This window comes from Hydra vulgaris, chromosome 03 (assembly GCF_038396675.1).
Source record: "Hydra vulgaris chromosome 03, alternate assembly HydraT2T_AEP".
NCBI classification, from domain to species: domain Eukaryota; kingdom Metazoa; phylum Cnidaria; class Hydrozoa; order Anthoathecata; family Hydridae; genus Hydra; species Hydra vulgaris.
Window position 1 is genome coordinate 53,204,545 of NC_088922.1, and position 17,489 is coordinate 53,222,033.

The 17,489-nt window shown below is 28.0% G+C and overlaps 1 protein-coding gene across 1 annotated transcript; it reads right to left on the reverse strand.

Moving 5' to 3' along the window:
* Positions 1-1,489: 1,489 nt before the first annotated feature.
* On the reverse strand, positions 1,490-14,005 carry LOC100199543 (UDP-GlcNAc:betaGal beta-1,3-N-acetylglucosaminyltransferase 7). Its single transcript, XM_065793667.1, has 2 exons — positions 13,597-14,005; positions 1,490-2,580 (listed from the first exon to the last, which is right to left on the reverse strand). Exon 2 carries the CDS (start codon positions 2,493-2,495, stop codon positions 1,500-1,502), a length of 996 nt encoding a protein of 331 aa, XP_065649739.1. The 5' UTR covers positions 2,496-2,580; positions 13,597-14,005; the 3' UTR covers positions 1,490-1,499.
* Between the last annotated feature and the right edge of the window lie 3,484 nt (positions 14,006-17,489).

Sequence of the window (17,489 nt, forward strand, 5' to 3'; positions counted from 1 at the left end):
TAAAATTTGGTATTAGAAATATAGCTATGTGTTTGAGAATCCGCAGATATATATGATATATAATAAAAAATGATAAATAACTCGTAGAACAGCAATAAACACATTTCACCATTTTTCATAAACAAAAACAGATTTCACCATTTTCATAATAGACTAAATAAAGAAGAAGTTTAAGCGAACCAACAGACAGCGTTGTTTAATTTAGTCTTTATAATTATTGTTTTCATTTAAAAGTTGCTATCCAAAAACTTATCGGTTTGTGAGACAAAACCCGTTAAAAACATGGGTTTTTCATTAAAGCATTTTGTTTTAACGAATGAAATATCTCCGTAACATAGTCAACTTGGCTCAGATACAACTTTTAATAAACTTTTAAAGCGCCGCATTTTGACTACTTAAAACATCCATATCTTGTTTAAATTATTTTTCTCGTTTGCATAAAAAAACAACAATAATAACAATTAAAAAGAGAGAAGAAAAACTGAGCTGACTGTAGCAATTGCTTCATTTGCTACAGCCTAGATCTTCTCCTGACATTTTTGAAGAACGTAACAAACCTTTAGCTAAACGGAGAAAAAAAATTGATAGTAGAGACTTAAAACTTTGATATTTATACCTCATATCGAAGTATGCAAGAAACGATTATTTACATTATTCGTAATTTTTGTGATTACTTCTTTAAAGAAGTATTCGGTTTGTCTTATTTGATGTTATGTAATACAAGCACTGCGAACATTGCACATATAACAAAGGAAAGAGTTGTTGAACTTGTTAACCAAAATGATGAATATGCTAAAATGAGCCAAAATTTTTTGAAAGATATAAGGCCAGGTGAACAAAAATGAGCAATTGCTTTTACTCAATAATTGCTCAGCTTTACGTGAACAAAAATTTTAGCAATTTTTGTTCACGTAAAGCTGAGCAATTATCGAGCAAATTGTCTAACTTGAATAAATATTTGAGCAAAACTGCTAAAGTTTTTATTCACGTAAAGCTGACCAATTACTGAGTAAAAGCAATTGCTAATTTTTATTTATCCGGCCTATAACTTATTTTGATACATAATAAATATCAAAGTATAAGTTTATGTGAAAGAATCTTCTGGCATAAAAATTGAGATTTGACATTTATAACCGAATGATTGACAATTATAACCAAATGACACGTATGGAGTTTTAGCGCTCAGACTGTTTACTTAACAAAAAATGTCTTTAAAGTTACCAAAAAAAATTTTTTAGGTAAAGAAAAAATCCTTAGAAGTAAAGTTGAGGTTTTACTCTCACCAATCGATTGATTACTCCGACTCCAAGCAAAAAAAATTATTAAGTACTAATATAAATGAGATAATGTACTTTGGTATTAACACGTCAATACTAATTAAAAATATGATCGTTTCTAACAAAAATCATTTTATTTTAATTGAAACAATTAAACATTGTAAAATAAATATGTATTTTGTAAAAATCACATCTAAAAAACTAAAACGACATAAATAAAATTTATTTTAAAGAATTGTTTTCAATATAATGCTTTCTTACAAACTCATTTTCATTATTTTTTTCTAACATTCCATAATGTATTTTTTCCATACAAACCCTAGTTTTTGCAGGATGATGAGCAATTGTAAACTCTTCAAAACTGCATGATTCTGCAAAAAATCGAAAACCCTCATTGTGTGTAGGTTTGGCCCCAGCATTTTTCACAAGAATACCTATATATGCATCATCAATTTTAAGAGGCACAGGTTGGAAGTAAAGTAAAATTTTTTCAATCAAATCACTCGATAAAACAACAGCGCCCCCTGCACAATAGTCCGGATAGCAGTTTGATCCATACTCATGTAGTTCAACTTTATATTTACCTGATCTTGAAACACGTGGTTGCTGATGATGATAACCTAAATACAGATTTTTTTTTGGAGTGTCTTTATTAACTAACAATTCAAACAAATTAAATAAGTTTACATAAACATCGTCATCTGATTTTAGCAAGTATTCATACGAACAATAAATATGGGCCCATTCAAAAGCGGCCTCAACTTTAAAGGAAAGTTGATAGAAGTCTTCAAAAAAATCACAAATTATAATGTCACCATGCTTAGCTGATTCTTCTTCCATAGTTTTCATTATTTCTTTGTCTGGAGATTTCGAGAGCATAAAAAATGTACGAAAGTCATTATTAAAATGTTTATTTATAGGTTTTCCCCATGTTCTTCGAATTGTTTCTCTTCTATCAAAATTAGATATATTACTAGTCACTAAAACAAGAAGCTTTAAATGCTCTTTGCTACAGTTGAAACTTGAAGATAATTTTGTAATGTGTTTTTTACCAGCAAAATGATTTTCATTTGGTGAAAGAAAAACTTTTTCATAGTCAAAGACACAGATAAACATCATTTGAATAGTTAAAAGTCGAATAAGAATAATTAAAACAAATAGTAAAAAAACAGTTAACCAGTAACGCTTTCGGACACCAAACCATTTTGAGCGTGACATTTCTACATTTCTAAATTATCATATGTTTAATTCATAATAGTGCATATCTCTGTATACCTGCAACTCATTATATGCTGAAGCTACCCTAAATATAATTAAAACAATTATAAAATAATTATACATATTTATATTATATATATATATATATATATATACATACATACATACATACATACATACATACATACATACATACATACATATATATATATATATATATATATATATATATATATATATATATATATATATATATATATATATATATATATATATATAAAATATAGATATGTATAATTATAAAATATATATATATAAATATATCAGGGATTATCTTTTTCCGTATATTTCCAGAATTCGGGATATTTATTTAAAACAAATCAAGAAAAGAAGTGAGAAAATTTTTTGCATTTTTTCATTGAAAATCCTGGTGAATCAAACAAAACAATTTCTAAAGAGTTGCAGATTGCTTTAAGAATAATGCAGAGAGTTGTGAAACAATTTATAGACATTGGTACAATCAAAAGGAAATCAGGAAGTGGAAGAAAAAAATGTTTTGTTAGACAAGATCTTGGTAAAAAAGTGAAAGATGCTGTAGACAAAAAACCGGAGATTTCTGTATGAACTTTAATGAATAAATTTAAGACAAGTGCTTACACTATACAAAGAGTAAAGAGAAATTGGCTATAAATCTTATAAAAAGTAAAAAATTCCTCATTGTGAAGAAAAGCAAGTAAATGTCACAATTCGTTGTTCAAAGCTGCTCTGTAAAAAATTATGCACCAAAAAATCTTGTTTGATTATTGATGAAACTTAGTGTACTGCATATTTCCGATCTCTTTCAGGACACCAATATTATTCAGCAATTAACCACAAGAAACTGAATTCCAATTATAAATACATTAGAATGTAAAAACTTGCTAAAAAATTCTTAGTTTGGCAAGCAATTTGTGAATGTGGTGAAAGAAGCTTTTGTTTTGTGACTACGTAAACAATTAATACCAAAAGATACATAAAAGAATGCCTCAAGAAACGTCTTGCTGTTTTAAGAACACAAGGGTAACCCTTTATTTTGGCCTGATTTAGCATCACGCCGCTACTCTGGGACAATTTCTAACTGGCTTAGAGAACATAAAGTAGATTTCGTTGAAAAACATTGCAGTCCACCAAATTGCCCTAAACTACGCCCTATCGAAAGATATTGAGCTCTTGTCAAAAGAAAATTAAGGTTCAATGTAAAAGAAGCCAAAAACATTAGAGACTTCAAAAACAAATGGATTAGAGCTACCAAGAAAGTCCAGCAAAAGGCTGTGCAAAAGCTGATGTCGGGTGTAAAACGCAAAGTGCGTGTGTTCTCACGTACAAAACTTCACAAACTTTCTTAAGTAAAATTTAAGAATATTAATATATGTACCTTAAAACTATATATATAAAATTCAATATCGAAATACAATAGTTAAATAAATATCCTTTAAAATGTCCGCACAGATTTTTTCTGGTACATATCTTATATTAATTTATAAGTTTTATTTAAATAGGCATTGAAATACTTTTCTTTTATATAAAAGAATGTCAGCCAAAACCTCAACCCTCAGTCAATATGTATTGATGCCCTTATTCTATAAAACTTTGAAAAAAAGATAAATAAGAAAAGTAGTTAAAAAACATAAAACTGCTTCAAAATAAATTCTTTTTAAAAAAATAACAACTTCTCTATGTAGGATTCCAACTCGCAACCTTGTACCTCATATCTTTACCACTGTAAACACTACGCCGCTATTTTACTAATTTAAAATATTAGGATATTAAAACATTTTTTGCATGCCAATAATGTTAATATTATGTGCTTAATGTTAATATTATGTGTTTAATGTTAATATTATGTTTTATATTGAACAATTAAATTTATAATAACCTATTAAATAATATAGCAATTTGTGCATACAAATAATAATTTTCTTTTCAAACACACAAAATGTTTTTAGTTACACAAAATACATTTTTATTTCCTGATTTTTCTGGATATTTCTTAAAAATGTTTTACGCATAATTTTAGGAAATATATATATATATATATATATATATATATATATATATATATATATATATATATATATATATATATATATATACACACACACACACACACACAAAATTGCTTAAAAAATACAATATTGCTCATTAATTCACATTTTTATTGGAAAAACTAAAGAATTAACTGAAGTTGTAAAAGTTCAAATTATAGTATTATATTAACAAAACAAACCATCGTGAGATTTGTCAAAGCTTGTAAAAGTATCATAATGGTGTGTAATTAAAACAATTAGTAGATATAGAACTTAGGGATATTTTCCTCATGGAGACAAAGCAGTAAACCAAAGAAAATGACTGAAAGATAGGTAAAACAGGTCAAATATATTATTGAGAAAAATTTTGAGATTTCATCATTTGGAATCAAGGAAGAAAAACAATATAAAAATGCTGTTTCACACCTAACTTGCAAAACATGACAAACTGATCTTGCACTTTACTGAAAGTAAAGACTATATTTAATACCAAATATGTATATGGAAATTCTAAAAGAAAAACTGCTCTCTAGCATGACATTTTATAAAACAACAAATTTTCAACAGTAAAATGCACCAAGCCACACATCCAGTCAAATAAAAGTGGCTTAGTATAAAGAAGATCTACAAAAAAACTTGTTCAAGTTTATGTAAATATCACCAGATTTGCCCATCCATGGATAAGCCACTATAGCAACTATGTCCTCTACAACCAGCTCTTGGTTCTCTTGTGATTGTTGATAACACCATTTCACTTTGTTGATTTCTTTTATGATTTTAAATTTTTGAATGAGGTTGCCTCTTTTTCAGCACACAGTCAGATTAGTTAGGTTGAGTTTAACTAGCCTTTCTTCGTAGCTATGTTATCTCATTTCGTGTCCAATCTTGGTGGCTCATCGCTGAACTTTTTCAAGTGTTTTTTGGTCCTTTTTTGTTGATAGTGACCAAGTGCATACTGCATATCCCAAATGTGGTCTGACACATGCTATATAGAGTTTCTTCCACAGCATTGGCTCTCGCGATTTAAAAGTATTTTTCAACAGATTGAGAATTTTATTTGGAGCTGACGCAGCTTTATTTACTTGTTTTTCTGGTTTAAGTTCCTGACTTATTATGACTCCTAGGTCTATTTCTACTACCCTTATTGTTAGGTCTTGTTTTGCAAATGATCAAGCATATTGCTGATTTGTTTGCTTATCCAATGTGTTGCACCAATCAGTTGTCTTGCTGAGATCACCTTGAAGGCTTTAGTGTCAAGTTCTTTATTTTTTCTGGCCGGATTGGTGCTATTAGTTTAGTTGCCTGTAAACATTTTGCAACAAGACTTAATGCCGTCTGGGAGGTCATTTATGAAGATCGCCTCCCAGATGGAGTATTCTCCAAATAGAGTTGGTGATAGCACAGATCCTTGGATAACACCACTAGACACTGGTGCCCATCTTGATAATATGTTGCTAGAACAACTCATTGCCGTCGATTTGTTAAAAATGATTAAATCCAAGCAAGTAGATGACCTGCTATACCATATTTGCTCAGTTTTTCAATAAGACTTGCATGCTGCACTAATTCAAATGCACATGCAAAGTCAAAAAATACAATATCTAGTGATTATTTAGGCAGCCATGTGCAAACAAGCAATTATCAACTTTAATGGTCATAAAAACTTAAGATTTAAAAGTCTTTGTGAGAATTCTTAGTATGAGAATTATAAGGAAGGAATTTAATTATTTTTATGGCTTTTTTTTTAATTATATTTTGTTGTTTAAAAATAGGTGACTTTTTCCCCCATGATAGGCAGCAATATGTTAGGTGAGAGTTGAATAAAGCGAAATAAATAGATTTTAAAGCGTTTTCATCAACATAATATCTTAGTTTAGATAAGATAGCATTGGATACGTTTAGTTCAATTGGTAAATCATTTATATGGCATTTCCAAGTTAAGCTTTTATCTATTTCATCTATTCTTAACATTTTTATTTATGTATATAAACATAAGATTTTCTGCAAAAAAATATTGATTCTTTTTTAATACGAAGTTTAACTGTTTTAATAAAAGTTTCTATTAAACTAAGGCTATAATTTATGGAGAATCTTTTTTAATTGATGCATTTAACTTATTGTATATGTAAGTTATATTTCTCAAGTATTAAAAAAAAAAAAAAAACATAAAGGTATAGTGGAGATCCATAAAACAATTAATGCAAACATAAAATATGCACACATTACATATCAAATATTTCAAAACACACTGCAATTTGAAAAAAAGGTCAACAAGTTTTGAGGCTTTTGTAGGACAACTAAAAAGTCTGTGAATTGTTCTTGTATACTTGAAAACAAATCAAATATTATTTGTCATTAAAAATGAAAAAAAAATTGACAAATATCAAAAATCAGGAGTAAAAAAAAAGGTAAAAACAGGCATTTTTTTTCTCTTTGGTTTACTTTTTATGTTTGTCATATATATATATATATATATATATATATATATATATATATATATATATATATATATATATATATATATATATATATATATATATATATATATATATATATATATATATATATATATATTTATATATATATATATATATATATATATATATATATATATATATAATATTTTTAGTTGAAATTTATTTTGTTTTCCACCGTTTTTACCCCTTCATCGTATCTGCATGCCGGATAAAACTACACCATATCAATTTTGTTCATTGATTATTCTTAGTAAGATTAGTGACAAGCTTTATAAACGTTTTTTTATTTTTTTATTTACGCTTTGTAGAATGTTTGAAGGGTGCGACGTATTGTCACGATAGAGCCGGTAAACAAACTGGATTAGTTATTTTCGAGCTTTACAGTTCATACCCCATTAGTTCCTACCCCATTTATAGATCATTAAACACATTTTATTTTAAACGCATTTTACGTTTTGAATATTATATATACTGTATGATACTGAATAATTATGTTTTGAATATTATATATACTGTATGATACTGAATAATTATGTTTTGAATATTATATATACTGCATGAAACGACAAACAAACAATTTTAACAATACACCCATGTTACATTATTTTATCCTATTTGTTTAAACGAGTTAAGAGTTAAAAGCTGTAGAAAAATTTCATACAGCTTTTAACGAATTATACGAGCTTTATTGTTTGGATAAACTAGGGTTGTAAACTGGAAGATTTCGAACAATTCTGGAAAATAAAATCTTTTAAAAAGAATATTGACAATCAGAATTTAATTTCTTTTCGTACCGAAAATAAAATAGTATTTAGAAGTATTACTTTTAAAAGTATTACTTCTACAATTTAAAATTGTAGAAGTAATACTTCTAAAAGTAATACTTCTAAATACTTCTTAAGTAATACTTCTGAAGTAATACTTCTTTCGCGAGTAATACTTCTAAAGCAGAGACTTTTGCAAGCTGAAAATTGAATAAAAAACAAACAAAAAAAAACATTTTAAAATATAAAAGTGTATGTAATCAAATGTTATCTTCAGTATCAATATATACTAACAGTTTAAACTTTTTTTTTTTTTTTTTGAAATATTAAAACAAGTTAAAATTTTTTTCGAATCAAATACTTTTGAAAAAACCTATGAAACATAAAAAAACTTATGAAAAACGACATACTAAATATATTTATATATGTTTTTATAGCTTAAATACGTTTAATTAACTTAATTAAATTCAAACTATTTACTGATCTTCTAAGTGAATACAAGTTTTATAAATAAATATAGGTTTTCATAACAAATACTCCTAAAATGTCATTCGATTAACAAAAGCTATTTTTCAACAACTTGCGTAGCAAACGGATGCGTTTTAAACTGCTTCGTCAAATATTTTTAAATTTAATCTTTAAATATCATCAGTATTATTTGTTGTTTTAATAATATTTTTTATTAATAATTATGGTAATTACATCTAAAATAAAAAAATGATGAAAGAAATGTTTATGGAATTAAAGAAAGAAATGGAAAATCAAACTGAAGCGTTATTCAAACAACAAGAAAAAAGATGTGCTCGATATTGTAAGTGGAATTATAAAAATAATTAGCAACCGACTTAATCGATTTGAAAATATTCTAAATATTATAGGTAAAATAAAATAAAAGTTTCTTTAAATATTACAAAAACTAAAGAAAGTTTAAATTTTCTAGAAAATCTTATCGGCCAAAAAGTCGAGGCTTGTCACAAAAGTTTTGAGTGAGAAATCGATTGTATTCAACTTATAAAAAACCAACAAAGAAATATTGAAGATCGTTCAAGAAAAAATACCCTAAGGATAGACGGGTTACCTGAAAGTCATAATGAAACTTGGCTACAAACGGAAAATGCAAATATTTCCAGCACAAAAGCTTCCTTATTCTGTTATTTAACTTCTGCAAATAACAATTGTTATTTGCAGAAGTTAAATAACAGAAGTTTTAAGTAACAGAAAAAAATTATATGCAAAAGTTAAAGAAAGTCGCTTAAGGGGAGAAAGGCTTGCAGTAAGGTTTAGTAAATTTATAAATTTTAAAACCGCAGCAAAATACTTAACCAATATTCGCAAATAATAAATAATAAATGTATATATATGTATATATATATATATATATATATATATATATATATATATATATATATATATATATATAAAGGTTTTGAAAATTATATAAAATAAAGAAAAGTTTCTTTAAATATTACAAAAACCTGAAGCAAAAAAAAAATAACATTAAAGATCTTTTTTGGACATAATATGCTGACAAAACCTAATTTCAAATAAAAGAGTACGAATAATTTGTAAATCGCCTTAACTACACCAAGTGGCTTTGAATTAAGCAAAAAGATTTTTAAAATTTAAAATTACTTTTATGTTTTAATGTAAGGGTAACATTGTGTTGGTACAGAGTGTGCATTATCTATTTATTAGATCCTGCTTTCCATTTTTTTTTTTTTTTTTTTTGTAATCAGTTAAAAAAAAACCTTTAATGTCACTGTCTGTTTCTGTCACTTAACCGCTTTTAACCAGAAGAAATCTCATTTATTAGAATCAGCCTAAAGCGGCTGCTCAATAACATCTTAATATTGATAGCCTCAATACAAAGTTTAATTTTTCTTTCGCGATCTTCATTTTTTTTAGTTTTTGACATTTTTATTAACAAACCTTAAGATAAACAAGACGTTTAGAAATTCATTTAAAAAGTTAAAGGTGTTAACTAGTTTTTAAATTAATGTCGTTAAAATATTTGCCTTTTTTTTAAAATTGGTTTTATATTGTTGGTTTTTCAGGGTTTTAAAAAGTACTTTACTTGCAATTAAAAATTTTTTAATTTTCAAACCATCCGCAGCTTATTAGGACTAATGACATGAGCACATTAATAGCATAAGTATCTCAATCATGACACATAAGCGTCAAATCCCCCTCCCCCTCCTCCCTTCCTCCTTCCCCCCCTCCCTCCTTTCCCCCATTTTTTGATGTTTTTAGAATTTTTAGCTTTTTTAAAAATCTTTTCGTTTATTAAAGTGTATAATATCACTACATATGTTTGTATATAATCTCTATAAAACTTCAAAAGTATTTTTCAAAAGTACTTCTTACTTAATTATTATTCCATAAAGTTTTTGTTTAAGTATTGTACTGTTTTACATTTTTTTTGTTTTTGGTTTTTTAGTTTGGTGTTTTAGTTTCTTATTATGGTGTTTACTTAAAATTAGTACTTGTACTATATGTAAATATTCCATGAAATATAAAATCTATTTTAGAATACATTTGATTTGATTTTGTATTTTAAAATAATCAAAAGAAAATTGAAAAAAGAGTTGACGTAAGTGGAAGGACTCGAACAACATCTTTTCAGAAGGTCGGTGCGCTATCATTTCGGCTACGCTAGCACGGTAATTAACGCAAATTTTACTATATAAAACTATATAATAATTTTTTGTGACGGAAATGAATGCTATAGATCAAAATTAGTGAGATGTTGCCGCAATGCAATTTTCAAGTAAAATTCTAACTTGATAAATGTTTTATTATGTTTTAACGTTACTTAATTTCAAGTTTACGTCCAGTGCTGGATTACTCAATTGGCCCGACTAGGCCATGGCCTAGAGGCCTCATATAATTAGGGGCTCCAAAAAATTTTAAAAAGCGTATTTTTTAATTTGAATAATATTTTAATATAATACTATATTGTTGATTAATTAAAAATGCAAAAAAAGCGATTTAAACATATATGTTCATTATTATTTCACTTTATTTATAAAAATACTTAAAATACTTCTGTGCAAGGTAATCCTGCAATTAAGCAGCGTATCTTTAAGTTTTTTACGTTCTCATATGTAGAGACTTAAAAACTTCCAGAATGTTTAGGAAAAGTGAAATGAATAAATTTCAAAGTATACTTTGAAATTTATTTATGTTTTAATAAATAATTTTTAAGTAAATAAATTGCAAACTAGTCATTTTAAGAACTACTTTGAAATTTATTTACTTTGCTGTCATCAATGGCGTAGCTACATATTTAGTGCTTGGAGCAAGTGAAATTGGTGCGCTCCCTTTTTTCTCAAAGTTAGTTCAGAAAAGTTAAATAAAAATAGTGTTAATATTATTGGGGTTATATTAGGGATGTACCGGAATTCCGGCCAGAATTTGTGTCTTATGTATCAATCTGCTTCTGGCTGGAATTAAAAAAAATTTTTTTACTTTTTTTTTTTTATGACATGTGACACAAGCTGTGTAAATAAATCAAAAAATCATTATCCTACAGAACAATGAAGAACTAAAGATAAACCTAGGTAAAAAATACAAAAAACCTAAGTAAAAAATGTAATTTTATTTGCATAAATAGTAGTACTGCAAATACGTTTGCAAAAATTACATTTGTATTTTTTACCTATGTTTACCTATAATTCTTCATTGCTCTGTAGAATAATGATATTTTGATTTATTTACATAGCCTGTTTCACATGTCATAAAAAAAATAATATTAATAAATAAAAATTTTCTATTCCAGCCAGAAGCAAATCGATATAAAAGACATAAATTTCGGCCGGAATTCCGGTACATCCCTAGGTTATATTCAATATGGAATAGAAAAACCTCCTATTTTTCTAATGTCTACTTTTGAAAAAAACTTTAAATCGAAGCAATTAAGGCCAAAAAAAGTGAAATGTCGGAGGGATATTCCGATTGTAACAACTCTAATTCTTCCAGAATATCTTTATCAGATGACGCCACAAGATATGTAGGTGATAGGCACTTAAAAAGTGTACATAGTTGTCGAATGGGTTCAAATCTAATAGTTAAATGATTAATCATTATGTCCATTACTTTATAATACACCTCAAATTTGAAACGTCGTTCGCTTTTTTTCAATGCTAATTTACTCAATGGGGGACACAATAAAGACCTATTTTATCGTCTTTTAAACGTTTAAATAACGTAATTTCAATTACCATGACCACTGGAACAGATTAATCAAAACGTGTACCGGACTCGCATTTATTCAAAGAGCTATGTTAGATAAGCTGGAGAGATATGTTAGACAAACTGGAAAACGAATACGAAGCCGAAAATAGTTTTAAATAGTGTTACAGTGTTTCTAGTATAAATATTCCAACCTTTAGTTATAATGGCGGCTTTGCAATTTGAAAATAGGAAGTTTTAAAAATGTGATTTGAAAGCTTTTAAAAGATGTAATTTGATAAATTACTTTCTTAAAAGTTGATTCGATTGATTTCTAACAACTCTTTCAACTCCCAAGAAGTAATCATAACAAAAATCATGATACAGGTAAAATAATCGTTTCTTGTATACCTTTATACTATCAGGGTGTCGACCAATATTTATAATGTGAATTTTTCTAACTTTTTCCGGATATTTTCCTGATCTTCTACTTGTCAAGAATCGGCGTTACCGCACCGTCGATAAAAATGCGTAAAAATACGTAATTACCGCGGTAATTTTGCGTAAAATAGTATCTGATATCCAGTTTGAGTATCTGATAGAGTTGAAAGAAGTCTTTTCTGCTGCATCTCTTTTTTTGTTTCAGTTTGACTATGAGATTTTCCCTGTTGGTAAGTCTTCTTAGTTGGTGGTGTGACATGTGGTAATTCATATGGCTCATCTTCGCAAGTTTTTTCCCAATCACTGAAGTTAGAAGGAACCCTTGCGTAATTTTGACTCACAAAAACTAACATGCTAGTGTTTTCTGGTTCTACATTATGCCTAAAATCATTAACCGTCCTACCTCCTACTGAAAATACTCATTTCAGTGGTAGATAGTTCATAAAAAATAAACGCATGAACCTCAAGAAAAGTTTTTGATTGCGGCGGATATAAGGAGTTTTATATCTTAAGTTTTATATCTCAAGCTCAAATATTGATAAGTTTCAAATAAAAAAATATTTTTTTGTTTAGCATAAGATTTTTTTCATAAAAATAACGGAGTATTACATATTTACATAAGTTTCAAATATAAGTATTTTTTTATTTAACAAAACATATTTTTGCAATAACTTGTTGTATATTTACTTACTGTTTTTTGTTTTTTAAAATAAATATTTAGTAACAAATTCTTAGAAAAACTAAGTACGAGTTTTAATTTTAGTTTATTTAATAGTAGCGAAGAAAAAGTTTGCTTGTGCAGAAATCTCAAATTTAAAATGATTTGCATTTGCTTTATAATTTATGTAGATTTAAGTTCTTAACTACCCAATGTTTGTGCTAGAAGGTTAGTAACACAACTGCATGTTGTGTTATTGAAAATATATAATTTTTCAAAATTGTAGGTTGACACCACTGCCGCTTACCATGCAGTTATGTTATCAACCTTCTAACACACTGCATCGGGTAACTAAGAACTAAAAGGTACATAAATTAGAGATAAAAACTAATTTAATCGTAAATTGCACTTAAAAAGTATACCGAACATTTTTTTTCCAAAAAAACAATAGAATGCGCTATCCAGTTATAATTTGAGATCAGTGGTTTAAAATATACAAAATTATAGTAAGAGTAAAACACTTACTTTAAGTGAGCTTTAACTCCAATCGTAATACCTTGAGACAGCTTAATCATTTTTTGCTCTTATTGCACTCAGCAAATCCTGATTTTCTGCCAGAGCCAGAGATGTTATCCTCTTCTCTGTCAAGCTTGGTAATATAATTCCAAAGAGACATAGTTTTTTCAAGATGGTTTGATTTGGTAGTGGTTTTGGTTTACTAATCAGATCACTGAAGTAAGAACTTTGAGACTGTTTGTCTTTCTTGACTTCAGTCAAGTTTATATTGGAGGCTAGTTTAATTTTAGAAGGTAATTAATTATTTACAACTATCTGACTTTTTTACGCTATTTTACCATAATAATTACCGCTTTTACTAACTTTTATCACAAATTATCGGAATTACCCACTTTTACGCTGTTTTACCCGTTTTAAGCAGTTTTACCGTCTTTTGTAATAAGAAAGCGTAAAAATGCGTAATACGTATTTTTACTGCATACGTTAAAAACGCATATTACGCATTTTACCACAGTGCACTGTGGTAAAATGCGTAATATGCGTTTATAAAATGCGTAATATGCGTAATATGCGTAATATGCACTGCAGTGCGGTTAAAATACGTATTACGCGTATTATCGTATTTTACCGAAATTTTTTACCGCCGGTGCGGTAATGCCGGTACTTACTACCTGTTATCCCTAATTTAATTTAAGTTACCCAAACTCAATTTCACAAAAATTAAAATTAGATTTGTTTAGCAAAATTCTCCTCAATTACAAAAATATAAACATCAATTCAACCCACATTAAAATTATCAAGAGAAGTTCATAAAATCTGCTGAATAAAATTTTATATTCCGTGTGTACATATACTGCTTATTTAAGTCACACAAGTTTGATTCATATTTTCTTCTTTTTTTTTTTCTCCCTCACTTTCTTAAGCAATAGGTTTATTACATTCCTAAAAACCATTATTTTGACGAAGAACTTATATTAAATTTCCAAGATGTCATTTAATTGTTCAAGTACTTTTGTGGATAACAAATAGATTATCTGCTTGTTGGAGCAATATTTTAAATATAAGAAATATCTGTTTGTAAATCCGGCAAATATACTAATAATTGTTAATCTAATCTAGACAATTAATAATTTTTATAAATAATATTTATAAAATCTAATCTAGACATTTATTAATTCAATTCTAATCTAGACATTGAACAACAGTTGCTTCGAAAATCACAAAATTTTTTAGAACTTTTATTCTTTTATTTTAAATGCTTTGTTTTTATGACTTTTAAAAAAATATATAATTGGATCGTAATTTAAAAAAATGGAGTGTGATTGGATAACTTTAAGTTATTTACGAGGTATTTCATTAAAAACTATGCTCTCCTGTGTAGAGGATAATGTCTCGCACGGTATTCATGCAATATAAGTCATTACATAAATTGGATTGGGGTTGCTAGCAGACTTTCTGACTGCGTTTGCTTGTGAAATGACTAGATCTTTGTAAATTTTTCCAAGCTAATCTAAAAAAAGTGCAAAAAAATTTTTGCGTCCTAATAATTTGTGCGCTTCGAGCATTTGCTCCAACTGCTACCCGGTACCTACGCCTCTGGCTGTTATTACCGTTATTGCTATTATAACTTTATATTAATTGTTTTTTATTTTATCCTTAGTATTGTTAAAAAAAAATTTTTATTGTCTATTATTATTCTTTGTTCAAATTTTTAAACTGAGCACGAAAAGTTGATTGCAGCGGTTGTGAGTTTAGACTTAAATGTAGTTTCATATTAATCATAACAATAATCCATTGCAACAATAACAATAACCCATTGTAAGTTTTTTAAAGAAGGTAATTGTTAGTTTCATTCTTCATGTTTACACAAATAAACTTATTTAACTGATGATCTTTTGTATCTAATTTTCTGATTTAGCCGGGTTTTATTGGAACATTTTCAATTTATAATTTAATATGAAAATTGACAGTTTTTATTTGTGCATTATCATAGATTAAATCATGCTGCGATCTTACCTAAGTGGTTCAAACAAAAGAAGGAAAAAAAAATCAATTATGCTGCTGATTTAGCAAAAATTCCGAAGTTAACTTCATTTTTCCAAGAATCTGTTCTACCATCTCTATCACTCAGTGAAAAAATTGAAAATGTTAGTAATGAAATTAACTATTACTTATTGTATGTTTCATCAAATTCATTTTGAAATGCATATATATAGTAGTGTTGGTAAAGTTTGCAGGTTCAATCACAAACAGATAAAATTCGTCATTTCGACAGCAGCGGTTCTCTTGTTCATCAAAATGTATCAAACCCTTAGAATGATAGCTGTTCGAATGATCTTGAGCAACACATAGTTAGATCTGATCCTCTTACTTGCGGAAATAAATCTACTATTGAGAAGGATTGTCGTTCAACCAATCCTGGAAAGTGAGGTAATTTTAATAAAGATGGATTAACCGTGGTCCACAATAGTGTCAAAATCATTCTGGACGCATCGTTGGGATGTCTTAAATCAACACATCGGGAACAAAAAAGTACTCAAATCGTTATCAAAAACGCGTTGGGAGGCTCACGCAAATGCGACCAAAGCAGTTATTAATTCTTTTAAAGCAATTTTGACAGCACTGAATGAGATTGCTGAAGATCCCTCTCAAAAAGTGAAACCAGGCGCGATGCTGATTGTATTGCAAATCAAATGGGAACAATTGAATTTGTTTTCATGCTCGTATTGTGGAGCAATGTTTTAATGCAATATTTATTTTATTGAACTTACAGAGAGTTCAAAGATGGTCTTTCAGTTTTCATGCATGGATTCGATTTTTTGAGATGTTATTGCAGTTTGCATATAAAAAAGAAACAAAAAGTGGCAAGCAAGATCTAAAGAACAAAAAGAAAAGGCATCTGTAGCTAAACAAAAGATTCAGACTAATTTTATGAACAAAATGGGACTTGTTGTTGATTTCCCTAAACGTGTTGGTTCTGGAACAAGCAATGATGGCAATACCTCAAGGCGTGCTTTTGCAGCATATAAACAAACAGCTGAAATTCTGGGTATTGATCAAAACCTTATATTCAGACTTTACATTATCTTGGTAAAGCTCTCTTCAGGATATGAAATAGACTGCTTAAAATTTAAAGATTATTGTTTTGACGCTGTTAGACTATATGTGTCCCTTTATCCATGGTATTACATGGCTCAATCAGTTCATAAAAAATAGATACATGTACATGACATAATTAAAAGCCTTACATTATCCATTCGGCTTATGTCAGAGGAAGCTTTAGAGGCTAAAAATAAAGACTTCAAATCTTATCGCGAAAATTTCATCCGAAAAACATCCAGAAGAGCAACAAATACTGATCTTATCAATAGACTCCTAGTTTCCAGTGATCCTGTTATTTCATCACTGCGTAAATCAACATCACACCAAACAAATCATAAAGCATTTTCTTCAGATGTTTAACAATTACTTAAACAATATAAGTATCCATAGCAACTAAATTTAAAAAATTATCACTTTTGTTAGAAGTGTGATCTCATATTGGTACTCGTGCCAAATTTAGTGAATATAGCACTTATAAAATATCTTCAGATAACAAAAATAGATTGTTGCTAAGCAAAATAAAGGTATCCATAGCAACAAAATAAAAAAATATTACCTGCATAAAAAGCGCAGACATCATATTAGTACTCATACTAATTTTAGTGAATATAGCTCTAATATTAAATTAGTTATAAATTTTGTCCAGTAAAAGTGAATTCTGGCCTTCTGTGCGATGGAGAGTGAAATTAAAAAGTTTATTGAGCATTCAAAAGGCGGAGGTAAATATTCTGTTTGGTTTTTCTTTCTCAAAGGTGATAAAGGGCATAGTGCAAAGTGTAACAAGTGCGCAAAAATTATAA